At 41.7% G+C, this 18851-nt stretch overlaps 1 protein-coding gene across 2 annotated transcripts in view; it reads right to left on the reverse strand.

Moving 5' to 3' along the window:
* The window catches only part of RSRC1 (arginine and serine rich coiled-coil 1), a 452089-nt gene that overhangs the window by 98272 nt on the left and 334966 nt on the right, over positions 1-18851 (reverse strand). For both annotated transcript variants that reach the window (XM_069727439.1, XM_069727438.1), the window contains exon 7: positions 1503-1571. In XM_069727439.1, the coding sequence (XP_069583540.1) occupies positions 1503-1571 (69 nt within the window). The remainder of the gene's footprint in view (positions 1-1502; positions 1572-18851) is intronic.

The following is an 18851-nucleotide window of genomic DNA, read 5'->3' on the forward strand; positions in this document are numbered from 1 at the left end:
CTAAAGAGCGTCTCTAGAATCCGCCCTTTTCTCACCATAGAAACAACAAAAACCCTCACTGTCGCCCTGATCCACTCCCGCCTGGACTACTGCAATGCTCTATTAATTGGCCTCTCCCTTACTCTACTTTCCCCTCTCCAGTCTATCCTTAATGCATCAGCCAGGTTTGTCCATCTAGCTGATCGGTATTCAGATGAGTCCACTCTTCGTCATTCGTTACACTGGCTGCTCATTCATTATAGGATCCAATTCAAAGTACTTGTTCTCACCCACAAAGCTCTCCACAGTGCTGCACCCCCTTACATCTCCTCCCTCATTTCTGTCTATCGGCCTAACCGACCACTGCGCTCTGTAAATGACTTTTGTCTAACATCTGCACTAATCCGTACCTCCTACTCCTGACTCCAAGACTTCTCCCGTGCTGCGCCAATCCTCTGGAATGCTCTACCCCAAGATATTAGGACCATCCACAATTTGCATAGTTTTAGGCGCTCCCTCAAAACCCATTTGTTCAGAGCGGCCTATCATGTTACCTAATCAGTCATTTTATGTTTGTGTGTAGCCCATTCACTACTTCCATCTATCCCCCACTCCCTGAAGATGGCTGGACCATCATTGTAAATACATCATTGTAAATACACACCTGTATTTTGTATCTCCCCTACCTCATTGTAGATTGTAAGCTCTCACGAGCAGGGTCGTCTTATTTTGCTTTAATTATTGTATTGTTAATGTTGTTACTTATGACTGTTGTGTTTGAAACTGTTAAACTGTAAAGCGCTGTGGAATATGGTGGCGCTATATAAATATAGATTATTATTTATTTTTAGCTATCCTTCACTCTCCGGGGTTCCACTTTGTTGTTTGTGAGTGCATATTTGTATGATAAGTTTTTTCCTTTATCCCTGCACGTATTTCTTTGTTAGTCTGGTTTGTGTATTTTCACACACTACTACTACCCACTTCCCTGGGTGGAGGACGGAACAAATTAAGAGTGAATTCAGGAGCTCAGCAAGTTACATGGTCCCAGCGTCTTCACCATTAGAAGTAATCTAGGGAGCAACAGTACCGAAAGTACACCCTAGTTCTAGGGACACAGAAGGACACAATGGCCCCAAGATAGCCAACAAAAGAGTCGTGACAGCGCCTCTATGTCTGAAAACTGGAGGCTGCAGAGAGGAATTAAGTTTATTTCCTCCCAGCTCCCTTGGCTGTCAGTACTGTGGCCAGGCAGCTTTAAGACACCATTACCCTGGAGATTAACCCCATACCTGCATATTAATAGTTAATAGTGTTTGAGGACATGATAGGCTCCCTTTAAAGGGAGCAGTCTTTGCAATACCTATGTATCCATGCACAGACACTAACATTCTTCTTCCAACATAACTGCCAAACTTAAAATTACATTCACGTACCTACTAGAATTTGTACTCATGGGAAAAGGGCATAATATGCAATATAAGAGTGGCTGAACCTAGAAAGGGACCCATAACAACACTTGCCTTCTTCTTTACGCTTTCTGGCTTCCTCTTCACTCCTCTCCTTTGCTCGTAATACTTCATCTGCTTTTGCTAGCAAGAAAAAAGGAACAACAATTAGACATTTTTATGTAATAAATTAATAAATATATTACCAACAAATCTTCAGGCTTGAGGCAAAAGTCAATGAATATAAGCAGAATTCTGCACTGACATACAAAAAAATAGCTTCCAAAACTAGGCCACAAAATATTAAATGAGAAGAGCACCTAGATTAGAAGCATGCTTATGAGGAAAGCAAACCAGACTGTACAGATCTCATTACTACCATTACATTACTACCAATATTCCATTTTTTTCTGCTTGTAACAAAAGTAACACCTGTTACTGGCAAACTAGATGAGCACTTACAATACACATTGTTAGGTATGCGCACACGTTAAGTATTTGGTTCTCCTGGCAGTAAAATCTATGCAAAACTAAATGCCTGTTTTTCCCTGCATTTTTTATGCATTTTTTCACATTCCCTTGAATGGTTGAAAAATAAAGCAAAAATGCTGAAAGAATTGACATGCTTAACATATGAAACTGCTTCAAATTGTCAAGGAAAAAATAAGCAACATGATGACATTTCAGAAATCTCAGGCACTTTGCTGGGACAATAAAATATGCGCTTTTCACCAGTGGAAAAAGCACGACAAGTGAACATACCCTTACACAGCATATAAAACAAAGAGGATCTTGAAAGATTTGCATTTTCCACCTATTAAGCTAATAAATCTTTAACAAAAAATGATAAAATAGGCAAAAAAAGACAAAATGAAACATAAGCAATGGACCTCTATATATTAATCTCAGTATAGAAATGAGAGGAAACGTGGTGACAAACCACAGCTGAGAGATGATCTAATATGTATCGGGTTACGCCAACATACCCCTAACACTATATATGAGAGAAAGAAGGATTGGGCATGTAAGATTTCATGCCTGATGCCGTATTCTGGAAGGTGACGAATCTACGTCAGAAGTTTCAGACCACACCTTAATGAAATAAACAAGTATGCTCAGCCAAGCCAGTATATATATGTATACGTACAGTTGTTATCAAAGGTTTACATACCCCGCCAGAATTTTTGCTTTCTTGGCATTTTTTCAGAAATATGAATGATAACATCAAAACTTTTTCTCCACTTATGGCTAGTGGTTGGGTGAAGCCATTTGTTGTAAAGCGACTATGTTTTCTCTTTTTAATTCATAATGATAACCCACAACATCCAAATGACCCTGATCAAAAGTTCACATACCCTGGTGATTTTGGCCTGATAACATGCACAGAAGTTGACACAAATGGGTTACAATGGCTACCAAAGGTAACGTCCTTACCTGTGGCCTGTTCTTGTAATCAGTGTGTGTGCATAAAAGCTGAGTGAATTTCTGGGATCCACACAGGCTCTTGCATCTTTCATCCAGCCACTGATGTTTCTGAATTGTGAGTAATGGGGAAAGCAAAAGAATTGTCAACGGATCTAGGGGAAAAAGTAGTTGAACTGTATAAAACAGGAAGGGAAACAAAAAGATATCCAAGGAATTGATAATGCCAGTCAGCAGAGTTCAAACTTTGACTAACAAATGGAAAATCAGGGGCTCTGTAAAAAACAAAACCACGGTCAGGTAGACCAACAGAAATGTCATCCACAACTACCAGGAAAATTGTTTGCGATGCAAAGAAAAACCCACAAATAACATCAGCTGAAATACAGGACTCTCTGAAAACTATCGGTGTGGCTGTTTCAAGATGCACAATAAGGAAGTACTTAAAGAAAATTGAGCTTCATGGTCGAAGAAAGCCATTACTGCGCAAATGCCACAAAGTATCTCAACTACAATACGCATAACAGCATAGAGACAAGCCTCAAAACTTGTGGAACAAGGTAATTTGGAGTGATGAGACCAAAATGTAACTTTTTGTCCACTACTATAAACGTTACATTTGGAGAGAGGTCAACAAGGCCTATGATGAAAGGAACACCATTCTTACTGTAAATCATGGAGGTGGATCGCTGATGTTTTGGGGATGTGCGAGATACAAAGGCACAGGAAACTTGGTCAAAGTTAAAGGAAAGATGAATGCAGCATGTGATCAGCAAATACTGGAGGAAAATTTGCATTCATCAGCCCGGAAGCTGCGCATGGGACATACGTTCCAACATGAGAACGATCCAAACACAAGGCCAAATCGACCTGTCATTGCCTACAGCAGAACAAAGTGAAGGTTCTGGAGAGGCCATCTCAGTCTCCTGACCTCAATATCATTGAGCCACTCTGGGAAGATCTCAAGTGCGCAATTCATGCTAGAATTTACAGGAACTGGAGGCTTTTTACCAAGAAGAGTGGGCAGCTTTACCATGTGAGAAAATAAAGAACCTCATCCACAACTACCACAAAAGACTTCAAGCTGTCATTGATGTTAGAGGGGGCAATACACGGTATTAAGAAATGGGGTATGTGAACTTTTGATCAGGGTAATTTGGATGTTTTGGGTTGTCATTATGATTAAAAAGGAGAAAACATAGTAGTTTGACAATAAATGGCTTCACCCAATCACGCACCATGAGTGGAGAAAAAGTTTTGGTATTATCATTCATATTCTCTGAAAAAAAGGCCAAGAAAGCAAAAAATTGGGCCAGGTTATGTAAACTTTTGAGCACAACTGCGTATGAGTATATATATATATATATATATATATATATATATATATATACACACACATACATATACACATACATATAGTACAGGCCAAAAGTTTGGACACACCTCATTTAACGATTTTTCTGTATTTTCATGACTATGAAAGTTGTACATTCACACTGAAGGCATCGAAACTATGAATTAACACATGTGGAATTATATACTTAACAAAAGAGTGTAAAACAACTGAAATTATGTCTTATATTCTAGGTTCTTCAAAGTAGCCACCTTTTGCTTTGATGACTGCTTTGCACACTCTTGGCCTTCTCTTGATGAGCTTCAAGAGGTAGTCACCGGGAATGGTCTTCCAACAATCTTGGAATATATATAGATCCAATTGTCTGCTAGAGGCAATGGCATCATTAGAATGTCTGCACTAGGTCTTATACATTACACCCTTCTAAATTAAGGTAAAGTATCCGCGGAGGTAGTTCTTGGTGGCATTAGAGGTAGTCCTAAGTAGCATCAGCAAAGTCTAAGAGTTGGACGTTCTAATATTATGGCCAGATCTGTTGCTTTCTTCTACTTATTTGTACATTGCACATTAGTAAAAGGTAACAGAACACTCAGATAATAATACCATCAGATTAAAAGGAACTTGTGAGCAGGATTGTGCACAGTAACCTACACACAGTGTCAGGCCGGCGCCGTTGTTCTGATTAAAATGATACTTTGGTTGATGAAATCCGTTTTGTGGTTATTGCTTAATCTTTATTTTCATGTGGTGCCCTGATTAGGTATTCATAGTGCAGACTGCTGACAGGCCATCTCCGAGAGCTGATACTGTGCAGGCATGGACAGTGCCATATTGGAGGATAATTTTTTTTTTACTTCTCCAGCAAGATGGCGCCATCGGATCTCTATACACACACCGATAGCTGCTACTGCGCAGGCGCCATTTTCAAACTGTTTTTTTTTTTTTGTACTTGGTCAATAAAATCAAGAACAGTGATTACTAGGACACTAAAAATGAGATTATGCTGCAGTGATGGTACCAAGGCTGTCACCTGCCTACGGAAGGGTTTTATCCTTCAGTATGTTCTGGTATTCATTATGCAAACTAAGGGGCAGGTCAGCGAGGGATCAGTGACCTGTCAGCAGTCTGCATTATGAATACCTAATCAGAGCACAACGTGAAGACCCCCACAGGCCGCCCCGAAGCACGAGCATATCATTAACTCAAAACTGAAAATAAAGATTAAACAACAACCACAAGACGGATTTCATCACCCAGATATCATTGTAATCAGTATAATGGCGCCAACCTGATACTAGGTTACTGTGCACAATCCTGCTGACAAGTTCCCTTTAAAGCAAGCCCAATAGATAAAATGGAGGCTTTCAATACTGGCTTGTGATATATTCATGCAGAAGTGTATACAATATATACATGTAACTTAAGCTCCCTTTGAGTTTTATTTTCCATAAAAAAAGACAAAGCATTGCTAAAAGGAAGTATAAAATATTCAGTGTGTATAGATTATTTTCTTGCTCATAAAACCCTATAAGAGTACATTCTCCAAATATTGCAGAGATACAGCTTCTAGTTTAAAACATAATAGAATTAGATATTTTCTTCTCGATAAATCATGTGAACAGTACTTTATTCCTATTATGACAGCACTCGTTAAAAGATTCTCTTTCCCTCTGGAAACCTCTTCCCTTATTACTTAATTATCTATTAGCTGCTCAACTGCAGGGGTTTTGAAACACTTTACTACAGATGTTAAAGAAGATTAAAAATATACAGCACAGTAACAGGGGACTATCAATATACTCTGTAAATTAATTAAATTTCTGTTCTAGCACATCATTTATTCCAAAGCATTAATGTCTCAAAGGAGCCATTCCCTTTTATTGCCATCTCACTGCCTGATGAGTGAACTAAGTGAAAATAAGTCTCTAATAGCATTATACTTGATGAAATATTAAGTTTAAAAAGTACTGCCTTGTCAGAAGAGAAAAAATTAAAAGTGAAGAATCTCAACTTTGACTAAAAGGGAGATCGCAACACAGATATACGAAATTACATTGGTGCACACAGCTCCACTGGAACGGATACAGGCTCACAATGCCTACTGTAGACCAAGCAGCCAAAGAAAGTCAGGAGTTCATCGATTAAATCCTATTGTGGATTATCTACTTCCATTATGAACAGGTGGGGACTAGCCCAAAAGACATTTCCCAATGTCAACATTAAGAGAAATTTTTCATGAGGAAATAATTGTATGTATTAGCATGGTGTGAGAGTTCCAACCTCTGATCTGGATATATTTTGGTGCCAACCATGAAGTCAGAGGTGTAGCAGGAGGAAGAAAGGACCAGACGGGCACCGGCAGCAATTGGTAATGTTGCACAGGCTGATAATTAAACTACAAAATTAAAAACAAAAACAGGGACTAGAACTTGTATGGGAGAGGCATTAATTAGATTATTTGGCTGTTGTCATAGTTTAGAGAAAGCCTAGCTTTATCCTTCATACAAAGAACTAAGAGCCTGGATCGTCTTTGTACAGGTCTGTTCATACTGGCGATTGCGATTTACATTTTCACAGAAAGCCACGTGGATATATGTTCTGCGCATCAAATAGAGAAAAGCTTGAGGGGAAAAAGAGCCAGGTCAAGTGTGAACTAAACCCAAAGTGCTGATAATTCACCCCTGCATACAGGTCAGCAAGCATTGAAGCTTAGATGACCATCTATAAGAATGATGAAAGCTGGGGATGATTTGCATATGCTGTGAAAAGGAACTGGAGGACAAGATGGCTCAACAGGAAATCATCCATAAATTAAGCTGTGCCCCATGACGGATGCTTTTTAAAGCCAAACCCTATAATTATAGGTCACCGAGCAAGCTTTTCAGTGCTCACTCTATTCTGTGATTGCTAGTAGGAACTTTCTTCATAAGAAGGAATTTTTTAAATTAAATGGATTGTCCACTAATCGGACAGCCCCTTCTTGATAAAATTGTTTGGTGCCGATAAGATAATAATAAAGCCTTTACTCACCTCCTGTGTTGGTGCCGTTCCCATGGTGTCATGTTGTGAATTCTGTGGCTGAGTTCACTTCTGTGGTCACAAGTGGTATTGCAGTCTCTGGGCTTCCTCCCTCAGGTGTTTTGGTGAGCTCGTTGGCTGCCTTGCTATTTAGCTCCACCTGAGTCTGTCTTCCTTGCTCCTTGTCAATGTTCCAGTGTTGGATCTGAGCTACTGCATCTTTCCTTGGGCCTGCTGCTCTGCTAGATAAGTGCTTCTAGTTTGTTTTCTGTTTTTTCTGTCCAGCTTGCTATTAACTTTTGCTGGAAGCTCTGAGAAGCAAAGGGGTGCACCGCCGTGCTGTTAGTTCGGCACGGTGGGTCTTTTTGCCCCTTTGCGTGGTTTTCGTTTTAGGGTTTTTTGTAGACTGTATAGTTCTCTTTGCTATCCTCGCTCTGTCTAGAATATCGGGCCTCACTTTGCTGAATCTATTTCATTCCTACGTTTGTCTTTTCATCTTGCTAACAGTCATTATATGTGGGGGGCTGCCTATTCCTTTGGGGTATTTCTCTGAGGTAAGTCAGGCTTGTATTTCTATCTTCAGGCTAGTCAGCTCCTCAGGCAGTGCCGAGTTGCATAGGTAGTGATAGGCGCAATCCACTGCTGCTTATAGTTGTGTGAGGATAGATCAGGTACTGCAGTCTACAGAGATTCCACGTCTCAGAGCTCGTCCTATTGTTTTTGGTTATTGCCAGATCTCTGTATGTGCGCTGATTACTGCACGCTGTGTTGCCTGATTGCCAGCCATAACAGTACAAGGAGCCACACCAATGATTCCCAATAGAGGGAAAAAAGAAATCCTGACATCATTTTTTTTTCTTAGCTCTGTCTTCAGTCTTTTTTTTCCCCTAGACATTAGAGTGCTTCAGGACACAGCTGTGGACATGGATATTCAGGCTCTGTGCTCCTCAATGGATAATCTCGTTGTAAATGTACAAAAGATTCAAGATACTATTGATCAGAAATCGATGCTAGAACCAAGAATTCCGATTCCTGATTTGTTTTTTGGTGACAGAACTAAGTTCCTGAGCTTCAGAAATAATTGTAAGCTATTTTTGGCCTTGAAACCTCATTCTTCTGGTAATCCTATTCAACAGGTTTTGATTATTATTTCTTTTTTGCGCGGCGACCCACAGGATTGGGCGTTTTCTCTTGCACCAGGAGATTCTGCATTGAGTAATGTTGATGCATTTTTCCAGGCGCTGGGATTGCTTTACGATGAGCCTAATTCAGTGGATCAGGCTGAGAAAAATCTGCTGGCTTTATGCCAGGGTCAGGATGATGTAGAAGTATATTGTCAGAAATTTAGGAAGTGGTCAGTACTCACTCTGTGGAATGAATCTGCACTAGCGGCTTTGTTCAGAAAGGGTCTCTCTGAAGCTCTTAAGGATGTAATGGTGGGATTTCCTATGCCTGCTGGTTTGAATGAGTCTATGTCCTTGGCCATTCAGATCGGTCGTCGCTTGCGCGAGCGTAAATCTGTGCACCATCTGGCGGTATTGTCTGAGAGTAAACCTGAGCCTATGCAGTGCGACAGGACTATGACTAAAGTAGAACGGCAAGAACACAGACGTCTGAACAGACTGTGTTTCTATTGTGGTGATTCTACTCATGCTATTTCTAATTGTCCTAAACGCACTAGGCGGTTCGATAGCTCTGCCGTTATTGGTACTGTACAGTCCAAATTCCTTTTGTCCATTACCTTAATGTGCTCTTTGTCATCGTATTCTGTCATGGCGTTTCTGGATTCAGGCGCTGCCCTGAATCTGATGGATTTGGATTATGCTAAACGTTGTGGATTTTTCTTGGAGCCTTTGCGGTGTCCTATTCCGTTGAGAGGAATTGATGCTACACCTTTGGCCAAGAATAAGCCTCAGTACTGGGCCCAGCTGACCATGTGCATGGCTCCTGCACATCAGGAAGTTATTCGCTTTCTGGTACTGCATAATTTGCATGATGTGGTCGTGTTGGGGTTGCCATGGCTACAAACCCATAATCCAGTATTGGATTGGAACTCTATGTCGGTAACCAGCTGGGGTTGTCAGGGAGTACATGGTGATGTTCCATTTTTGTCTATTTCGTCATCCATTCCTTCTGACATCCCAGAGTTCTTGTCTGACTTTCAGGATGTATTTGAAGAGTCCAAGTCTGATGCCCTACCTCCGCATAGGAATTGTGATTGTGCTATCGATTTGATTCCTGGTAGTAAATTCCCTAAGGGTCGTTTATTTAATTTGTCCGTACCTGAACACACCGCTATGCGCAGTTATGTGAAGGAGTCCCTGGAGAAGGGACATATTCGCCCATCGTCGTCACCATTGGGAGCAGGGTTCTTTTTTGTAGCCAAGAAGGATGGTTCGCTGAGACCGTGTATTGATTACCGCCTTCTTAATAAGATCACTGTTAAGTTTCAGTATCCCTTGCCATTGATTTCTGACTTGTTTGCTCGGATTAAGGGGGCTAGTTGGTTTACTAAGATTGATCTTCGTGGTGCGTATAATCTGGTGAGAATCAGGCAGGGAGATGAATGGAAAACGGCATTTAATACGCCCGAGGGTCATTTTGAGTATCTGGTGATGCCGTTCGGACTTGCCAATGCTCCATCTGTTTTTCAGTCTTTTATGCATGACATTTTCCGTGAGTATCTGGATAAATTCTTGATTGTTTACTTGGATGACATTTTGATCTTCTCTGATGATTGGGAGTCTCATGTGAAGCAAGTCAGAATGGTTTTCCAGGTACTGCGTGCTAATTCCTTGTTCGTGAAGGGATCAAAGTGTCTCTTCGGTGTGCAGAAAGTTTCATTTTTGGGGTTCATCTTTTCCCCTTCTACTATCGAGATGGATCCGGTTAAGGTTCAGGCCATCCAGGATTGGACTCAGCCGACATCTCTAAAAAGTCTGCAGAAATTCCTGGGCTTTGCTAATTTTTATCGTCGCTTCATCTGTAATTTTTCTAGCATTGCCAGACCATTGACCGATTTGACCAAGAAGGGTGCTGATTTGGTTAATTGGTCTTCTGCTGCCGTGGAAGCTTTTCAGGAGTTGAAGCGTCGTTTTTGCTGTGCCCCTGTGTTGTGTCAACCTGATGTTTCTCTTCCGTTCCAGGTCGAGGTTGATGCTTCTGAGATTGGTGCAGGGGCGGTTTTGTCACAGAGAGGTTCTGGTTGCTCAGTGTTCAAACCATGTGCTTTCTTTTCCAGGAAATTTTCTGCTGCTGAGCGTAATTATGATGTGGGCAACCGAGAGTTGCTGGCCATGAAGTGGGCATTCGAGGAGTGGCGTCATTGGCTTGAGGGTGCTAAGCATCGCGTGGTGGTATTGACTGATCATAAGAACCTTACTTATCTCGAGTCTGCCAAGCGCTTGAATCCTAGACAGGCCCGTTGGTCGTTATTTTTTGCTCGTTTTGATTTTGTGATTTCATACCTTCCGGGCTCTAAAAATGTGAAGGCGGATGCTCGGTCTAGGAGTTTTGTGCCCGACTCTCCGGGGTTATCTGAGCCGGCGAGTATCCTCAAGGAAGGAGTCATTGTGTCTGCCATCTCCCCTGATTTGCGGAGAGTGTTGCAGAAATTTCAGGCTAATAAACCTGATCGTTGTCCGGCCGAGAAACTGTTCGTCCCTGATAGGTGGACTAGTAAAGTTATCTCTGAACTTCATTGTTCGGTGCTGGCCGGTCATCCAGGAATCTTTGGTACCAGGGAGTTGGTTGCTAGATCCTTCTGGTGGCCATCTCTGTCACGGGATGTGCGTGCTTTTGTGCAGTCCTGTGGAATTTGTGCTAGGGCTAAGCCCTGCTGTTCACGTGCCAGTGGGTTGCTTTTGCCCTTGCCGGTCCCGAAGAGGCCTTGGACACATATTTCGATGGATTTCATTTCTGACCTTCCCGTTTCTCAAAAAATGTCGGTCATTTGGGTGGTCTGTGATCGCTTTTCTAAAATGGTCCATCTGGTGCCCTTGGTTAAATTGCCTTCCTCCTCTGATTTGGTGCCTTTGTTCTTCCAGCATGTGGTTCGTTTACATGGCATTCCTGAGAATATTGTTTCTGACAGAGGTTCCCAGTTTGTCTCGAGGTTCTGGCGAGCCTTTTGTGGTAGGATGGGCATTGACCTATCTTTCTCCTCGGCCTTCCATCCTCAGACTAATGGCCAGACCGAACGAACCAATCAGACCTTGGAAACATATCTGAGATGTTTTGTTTCCGCTGACCAGGATGATTGGGTGTCATTTTTGCCGTTGGCTGAGTTCGCCCTTAATAATCGGGCCAGCTCGGCTACCTTGGTCTCTCCATTTTTCTGCAATTCTGGGTTCCATCCTCGTTTCTCTTCAGGACAGGTTGAGTCTTCGGACTGTCCTGGTGTGGATTCTGTGGTGGACAGGTTGCAGCAGATCTGGACTCAGATAGTGGACAATTTGACCTTGTCCCAGGAGAAGGCTCAGCTTTTCGCTAATCGTAGACGCCGTGTGGGACCCCGACTTCGTGTTGGGGATCTGGTTTGGTTATCTTCTCGTCATATTCCTATGAAGGTTTCCTCTCCTAAATTTAAACCTCGTTTTATTGGTCCGTATAGGATTTCTGAGATTCTCAATCCGGTGTCTTTTCGTCTGACCCTCCCAGACTCCTTTTCCATACATAATGTATTCCATAGGTCGTTGTTGAGGAGATACGTGGCACCTATGGTTCCATCTGTGGAGCCTCCTGCCCCTGTTTTGGTGGAGGGGGAATTGGAGTATATTGTGGAGAAGATTTTGGATTCTCGTGTCTCTAGACGGAAACTCCAGTATCTGGTCAAATGGAAGGGTTATGCTCAGGAAGATAATTCCTGGGTTTTTGCCTCTGATGTCCATGCCCCAGATCTTGTTCGTGCCTTTCATGTGGCTCATCCTGGTCGGCCTGGGGGTTCTGGTGAGGGTTCGGTGACCCCTCCTCAAGGGGGGGGTACTGTTGTGAATTCTGTGGCTGAGTTCACTTCTGTGGTCACAAGTGGTATTGCAGTCTCTGGGCTTCCTCCCTCAGGTGTTTTGGTGAGCTCGTTGGCTGCCTTGCTATTTAGCTCCACCTGAGTGTCTTCCTTGCTCCTTGTCAATGTTCCAGTGTTGGATCTGAGCTACTGCATCTTTCCTTGGGCCTGCTGCTCTGCTAGATAAGTGCTTCTAGTTTGTTTTCTGTTTTTTCTGTCCAGCTTGCTATTAACTTTTGCTGGAAGCTCTGAGAAGCAAAGGGGTGCACCGCCGTGCTGTTAGTTCGGCACGGTGGGTCTTTTTGCCCCTTTGCGTGGTTTTCGTTTTAGGGTTTTTTGTAGACTGTATAGTTCTCTTTGCTATCCTCGCTCTGTCTAGAATATCGGGCCTCACTTTGCTGAATCTATTTCATTCCTACGTTTGTCTTTTCATCTTGCTAACAGTCATTATATGTGGGGGGCTGCCTATTCCTTTGGGGTATTTCTCTGAGGTAAGTCAGGCTTGTATTTCTATCTTCCGGCTAGTCAGCTCCTCAGGCAGTGCCGAGTTGCATAGGTAGTGATAGGCGCAATCCACTGCTGCTTATAGTTGTGTGAGGATAGATCAGGTACTGCAGTCTACAGAGATTCCACGTCTCAGAGCTCGTCCTATTGTTTTTGGTTATTGCCAGATCTCTGTATGTGCGCTGATTACTGCACGCTGTGTTGCCTGATTGCCAGCCATAACAGTGTCAGCCCTCACTCTCCAGGGGTTCCCGTGCGGTTGTTGTGGCATGTGATGCTGGTGCCCAATCAGCATTGGCATCACTGTCCCCACCTTCGGGCAAATCGAACATGAAGAAGTAGTCCGGGCTGCATCTGATACAGGAATTTTTCTACCTGCTCAATTTGACAGGAGGCGGGGCAGTAACGCCAGGGCTGATATGGCGCCGGCATCACATGTCACAACAACAGCACAGGAACCCCGGGAGACGGCGTGTCGGCACCGCAGGAATGGCACCGGCACGAGAGGTGAGCATAAGCTTTATTATTTTATGGTGGCCAAGCGAGGGGTATGAGAAGAAGTTGTGCAAGTAGTGCACAACTTCTTTGAACACTATGTAAAAACTACACGTCAAAAAAGCATTACAGGTGTGTAATTTTTAGTTTTCAGATACATGTGAATAAAGATCACGCTAATAACAATAAAGGAATATATCAGGCACGCCACACTAAAGAATGAAGATGTTCACATTCTCCCATGCTTCATTCTATTTTGTAGGAAACTAGTGTAATAGGAATTCTATTTAAATGTAATTTTGCTTATATGTGTAATTGTAGATGTACCCCTAGAGTCATGTTAAAGGCTAAGCTGATGTTTCTTTCAAATTATCCCACTTGGACTCACAATCTGCTCTTTACAACCATCTTCAATATGTATTAGTACAGCTCATTAGACTGAAATTTAATATTGCAAACATCAGGTGGATTTGCACAGCCTCTATTATCAACACAAGATGGATTGCTCACATATAGATCTTAGGCCAACTGGGCACAATTTAGATTCAATAAACTACCCATTCTTGAATTTGATTTATCTTTTCTACTATGCAAGTTTGCCCTTTCCAGCAAATAAGCGCCTCTACTAGGGAATTTTACCAAAATGCCATAAAGATTTTGCTATTTTGAATAATAGTGTACAAACGGTCATTTTAATAACGCATACAAAAAAATGACCTGCTTGGCTCTGTCATTCCAGAGATTTTATTCCAATAAGTCAAAGTGTAATCTGCAGCAGGGTGTAAGCCTGAAATGCTGCCAGAGGAAAAGCAGAGCTTTCATCGCTTCGCGCAAGATCTATGTGTGTACGCTAAGTGACAGCACTTTGTAAAAAAGGACCAAGCACTAAATGCTAAAACACTCTAACACTTTTCATTGTGCCTGTCTTTACCACAGGGGACAGGTCTTTCGTTTCCTGCCATGTATTCTATAGGGTCCATACCTGTGTAGTGTGAACAAATAATGAAATTGATGCCATTAGTGATAAAATTAGCTTTGCATGCCATTAATCAGTCTTTTCTTAAGTAGAGATTAATATTATGGTGTTGTGACGACACAGCATTTTATCTTAATTAACAGGATGTCTATTTTCAGTAAACCAGGAGGAATAGACAGTTATCTAGATGTTGACTTTTGAATTTATGAGTTTGTTCTTCAGTTGGTCAAGAACTATACACTGTTGTCATATGAGTTTTAAATGTTGATTTTTCATCATTTTGAATGGCTGATGCTTTCTTCTTATATCAGCTCCTACATATTATTGTTTGCTATCTTTGCAAGACAGTGAGGCAGGGTCATTGAACAATGGATATTTGCTTAATATGTTGATTGACCATTGTGCGGGTCCTGTGGCTTGTTGACTTGCAAAACAGAGGAGTAAAAACTATGCAAATTGATTAAATAGTCAAACAATGCGAATTAACCTCATCACATCTTTCTCTTGACCTCTCCATGCTGGCTTGAAGGACAACAGTTGTGAGCTGTGTCAGTGGGATATGCCTCTAACAATATACATCCAGACAGCCAAGTGATCCAGAGACCCAAAGAACCAGAGACTCTTTACAAAACCAAATAACCAGGAACCCTCTACAGGATAGATGCCAGATCATGGCTCCATCATGAGGGATACAGATTTCACATTCTACAGGATGCCAGCTTAGGTGACAGGACGCCAGCTTAGGTGACCATGGCTCTGGCTCAAACAATACAGATCTGCACCATTGACCATCAGTGAACCATGGATACGTTTGAGGTAGTCAGGATTTGAACCTGTCACTTGAGCCACATTCATACGTTTGGGAAAGCCAGGAATGGGACCCACCGGTCACCTGGCTCTATGGAGATGTTCGGAGAAGCCCGGTTGTGACCTCTGGTCACCTGTCCTTGTACCTCACTGTCAGCTTCTTAAGTTTGTCACTAACTCCTCTTTGTGCATTCCACAGGTGGAGCAGTCAGCCCTGGAAGCTCTGAAGTCACAGCTGCTCTTATCCCGGCGAGTCAGCTGAAGGGTAAGACTCTAATTGTGCACCATCTTGGGAATTGTGCCGGAACTGTTCTGCGTGCTATTTGCCTGTTTTGTGGTTCAATAAAGTATTTCCACATTATATTACCCTCATCCTGTGTTGTCTGAGTAGTATTACGCCCACAGCAAAAGGAGAGCGGGCGCTCAGTGAGATGATCTCTGGTTCATGTGGCTTCGGCCAGTAAATTAGGGCACCTGCTGACCCCCGTATCTTCACAGTTGTAGTTTTATAAATAGAAAGCAAGGTTAGGATCATATTTATAATGCTAAGGCTTATGAATATGGACACAATATAAGATGCAACTGGGAAAATCCTCTCTGCTGGAAACCATCTCAAGGCTATCTGTTTTTCTGCAGTTTTTATTTGAAGCCTTCAAAAAGGATGTGCTTTTTAAGAGAAAAACGCTCAGGAAAAACTCAATTTTTGAGGGAAGATTTGCTTTTCCTGAAGCACATAATACAGCAATTTTGAAGAATTTTTTTAGCATCTTGGAAGGGTTTTTTTTTTCATAAAGCATTTTCTGTGTCCTTTTAATATCAATCATCTAGTTTGAAGAGGTTTATTTCTGCTTCAAAGATGTGGCTTGCACTTTCTTTTTTATCCCACCAGACGTTTTTTTAAAACCCAAAATGAAAAAAAAATACTGAAAGTTTCCTCTAAATAAGGGGTGTGATTACAAACACCTCCATCTTTTATCTCAGGGCATTTAGCCTGGGGGGAAGGGGTCCATACCTGTGTAGTGTGAACAAATAATGAAATTGATGCCATTAGTGATAAAATTAGCTTTGCATGCCATTAATCAGTCTTTTCTTAAGTAGAGATTAATATTATGGTGTTGTGACGACACAGCATTTTATCTTAATTAACAGGATGTCTATTTTCAGTAAACCAGGAGGAATAGACAGTTATCTAGATGTTGACTTTTGAATTTATGAGTTTGTTCTTCAGTTGGTCAAGAACTATACACTGTTGTCATATGAGTTTTAAACGTTGATTTTTCATCATTTTGAATGGCTGATGCTTTCTTCTTATATCAGCTCCTACATATTATTGTTTGCTATCTTTGCAAGACAGTGAGGCAGGGTCATTGAACAATAGATATTTGCTTAATATGTTGATTGACCATTGTGCGGGTCCTGTGGCTTGTTGACTTGCAAAACAGAGGAGTAAAAACTATGCAAATTGATTAAATAGTCAAACAATGCGAATTAACCTCATCACATCTTTCTCTTGACCTCTCCATGCTGGCTTGAAGGACAACAGTTGTGAGCTGTGTCAGTGGGATATGCCTCTAACAATATACATCCAGACAGCCAAGTGATCCAGAGACCCAAAGAACCAGAGACTCTTTACAAAACCAAATAACCAGGAACCCTCTACAGGATAGATGCCAGATCATGGCTCCATCATGAGGGATACAGATTTCACATTCTACAGGATGCCAGCTTTAATGACCATGGCTCTGGCTCAAACAATACAGATCTGCACCATTGACCATCAGTGAACCATGGATACGTTTGGGGTAGTCAGGATTTGAACCTGTCACTTGAGCCACATTCATACGTTTGGGAAAGCCAGGAATGGGACCCACCGGTCACCTGGCTCTATGGAGATGTTCGGAGAAGCCCGGTTGTGACCTCTGGTCACCTGTCCTTGTACCTCACTGTCAGCTTCTTAAGTTTGTCACTAACTCCTCTTTGTGCATTCCACAGGTGGAGCAGTCAGCCCTGGAAGCTCTGAAGTCACAGCTGCTCTTATCCCGGCGAGTCAGCTGAAGGGTAAGACTCTAATTGTGCACCATCTTGGGAATTGTGCCGGAACTGTTCTGCGTGCTATTTGCCTGTTTTGTGGTTCAATAAAGTATTTCCACATTATATTACCCTCATCCTGTGTTGTCTGAGTAGTATTACGCCCACAGCAAAAGGAGAGCGGGCGCTCAGTGAGATGATCTCTGGTTCATGTGGCTTCGGCCAGTGGATTAGGGCACCTGCTGACCCCCGTATCTTCACAGTTGTAGTTTTATAAATAGAAAGCAAGGTTAGGATCATATTTATAATGCTAAGGCTTATGAATATGGACACAATATAAGATGCAACTGGGAAAATCCTCTCTGCTGGAAACCATCTCAAGGCTATCTGTTTTTCTGCAGTTTTTATTTGAAGCCTTCAAAAAAGGATGTGCTTTTCAAGAGAAAAACGCTCAGGAAAAACTCAATTTTTGAGGGAAGATTTGCTTTTCCTGAAGCACATAATACAGCAATTTTGAAGAATTTTTTTAGCATCTTGGAAGGGTTTTTTTTTTTTTTTTTCATAAAGCATTTTCTGTGTCCTTTTAATATCAATCATCTAGTTTGAAGAGGTTTATTTCTGCTTCAAAGATGTGGCTTGCACTTTCTTTTTTATCCCACCAGACGTTTTTTTAAAACCCAAAATGAAAAAAAAAATACTAAAAGTTTCCTCTAAATAAGGGGTGTGATTACAAACACCTCCATCTTTTATCTCAGGGCATTTAGCCTGGGGGGAAGGGCAGACATGATAGCATTGTAAACAGGGAACTTCAGTGGCAGTGCTTTTCATTCATTCATTGGAATGACAGCCAATTATCATATATGTCACATTCACATTTCAGTCACCACCTTCTTTAAACACTGTCATTGTAATTTGTAGTTTATTATATGATGAAAGTAGATTTGTTCCAAAAGTCTCAGGGGCCGATTCATCAAGACTGGTATAGTGCAGGCTCCTGCTACATTAGTCTTGGTGGAATAGAAGGTGCCAAATTCATTAAGGTGGCACATACCACTTCATTAATTTGGTGCCTCTTCCAAAAACCGTGCGCCCCATCGGAAATACTACTCCAATCAAAGACTGGAGTAGTATTTCTGGCATACAAAACACCATCCATTTTGATGAATGTGATGGGCGGGTGCGGTCAAGCACCGGACACACCAGCTCCTCCCATTTTGGTAAAGCCAATTTAAACTGGCTAGAAAACGTCACAATGACATTTCAAAGCTTTTACACCAGTTTTCTGTTGTAAATCCTTTGATGACTCAGGCACTCAGTGTTTCATCCTAGCACAGGTCTTCCAGTAAGATAAATTAAGAATACTGTGAAGAGAGTAACTAGACATGTAGTTGGGTCATATGTTTTCTATGGATATTAACAAGATTGCTGTAGCTAACTGTTACGCGTTTTAGAATTTACAAAAAAGTAGGATGGGTTATACGAGTACAAATCATAGGATGTGCCAAATTATTTTCCATGCAATATTCTGTGGATTATGGAAAACACAATCTCACCAGGATGACGTGGAATGCATTATATAGTAATTGTAATTACCTGGCAGGTGGATTCCGCTCACTAGACCCGTGCAACAGGTAGAAATGTATTTGACACTGTGCATTAGAGTACTTTCCAGTAGTTCTTTCCTTCTACATTTTGTGACAATTTTACAGAGAGCTAACTGCATCTTTAAAATACTTGAATCTAAGAAATTAAGACCAATAACCTGTAAAAGAAATGCCAATATGTAGCTGATTAGATAGCAGTTAGTTATTGAAAAAA

This window comes from Ranitomeya imitator, chromosome 5 (genome assembly GCF_032444005.1).
Source record: "Ranitomeya imitator isolate aRanImi1 chromosome 5, aRanImi1.pri, whole genome shotgun sequence".
Taxonomy (NCBI): Eukaryota; Metazoa; Chordata; class Amphibia; order Anura; family Dendrobatidae; genus Ranitomeya; species Ranitomeya imitator.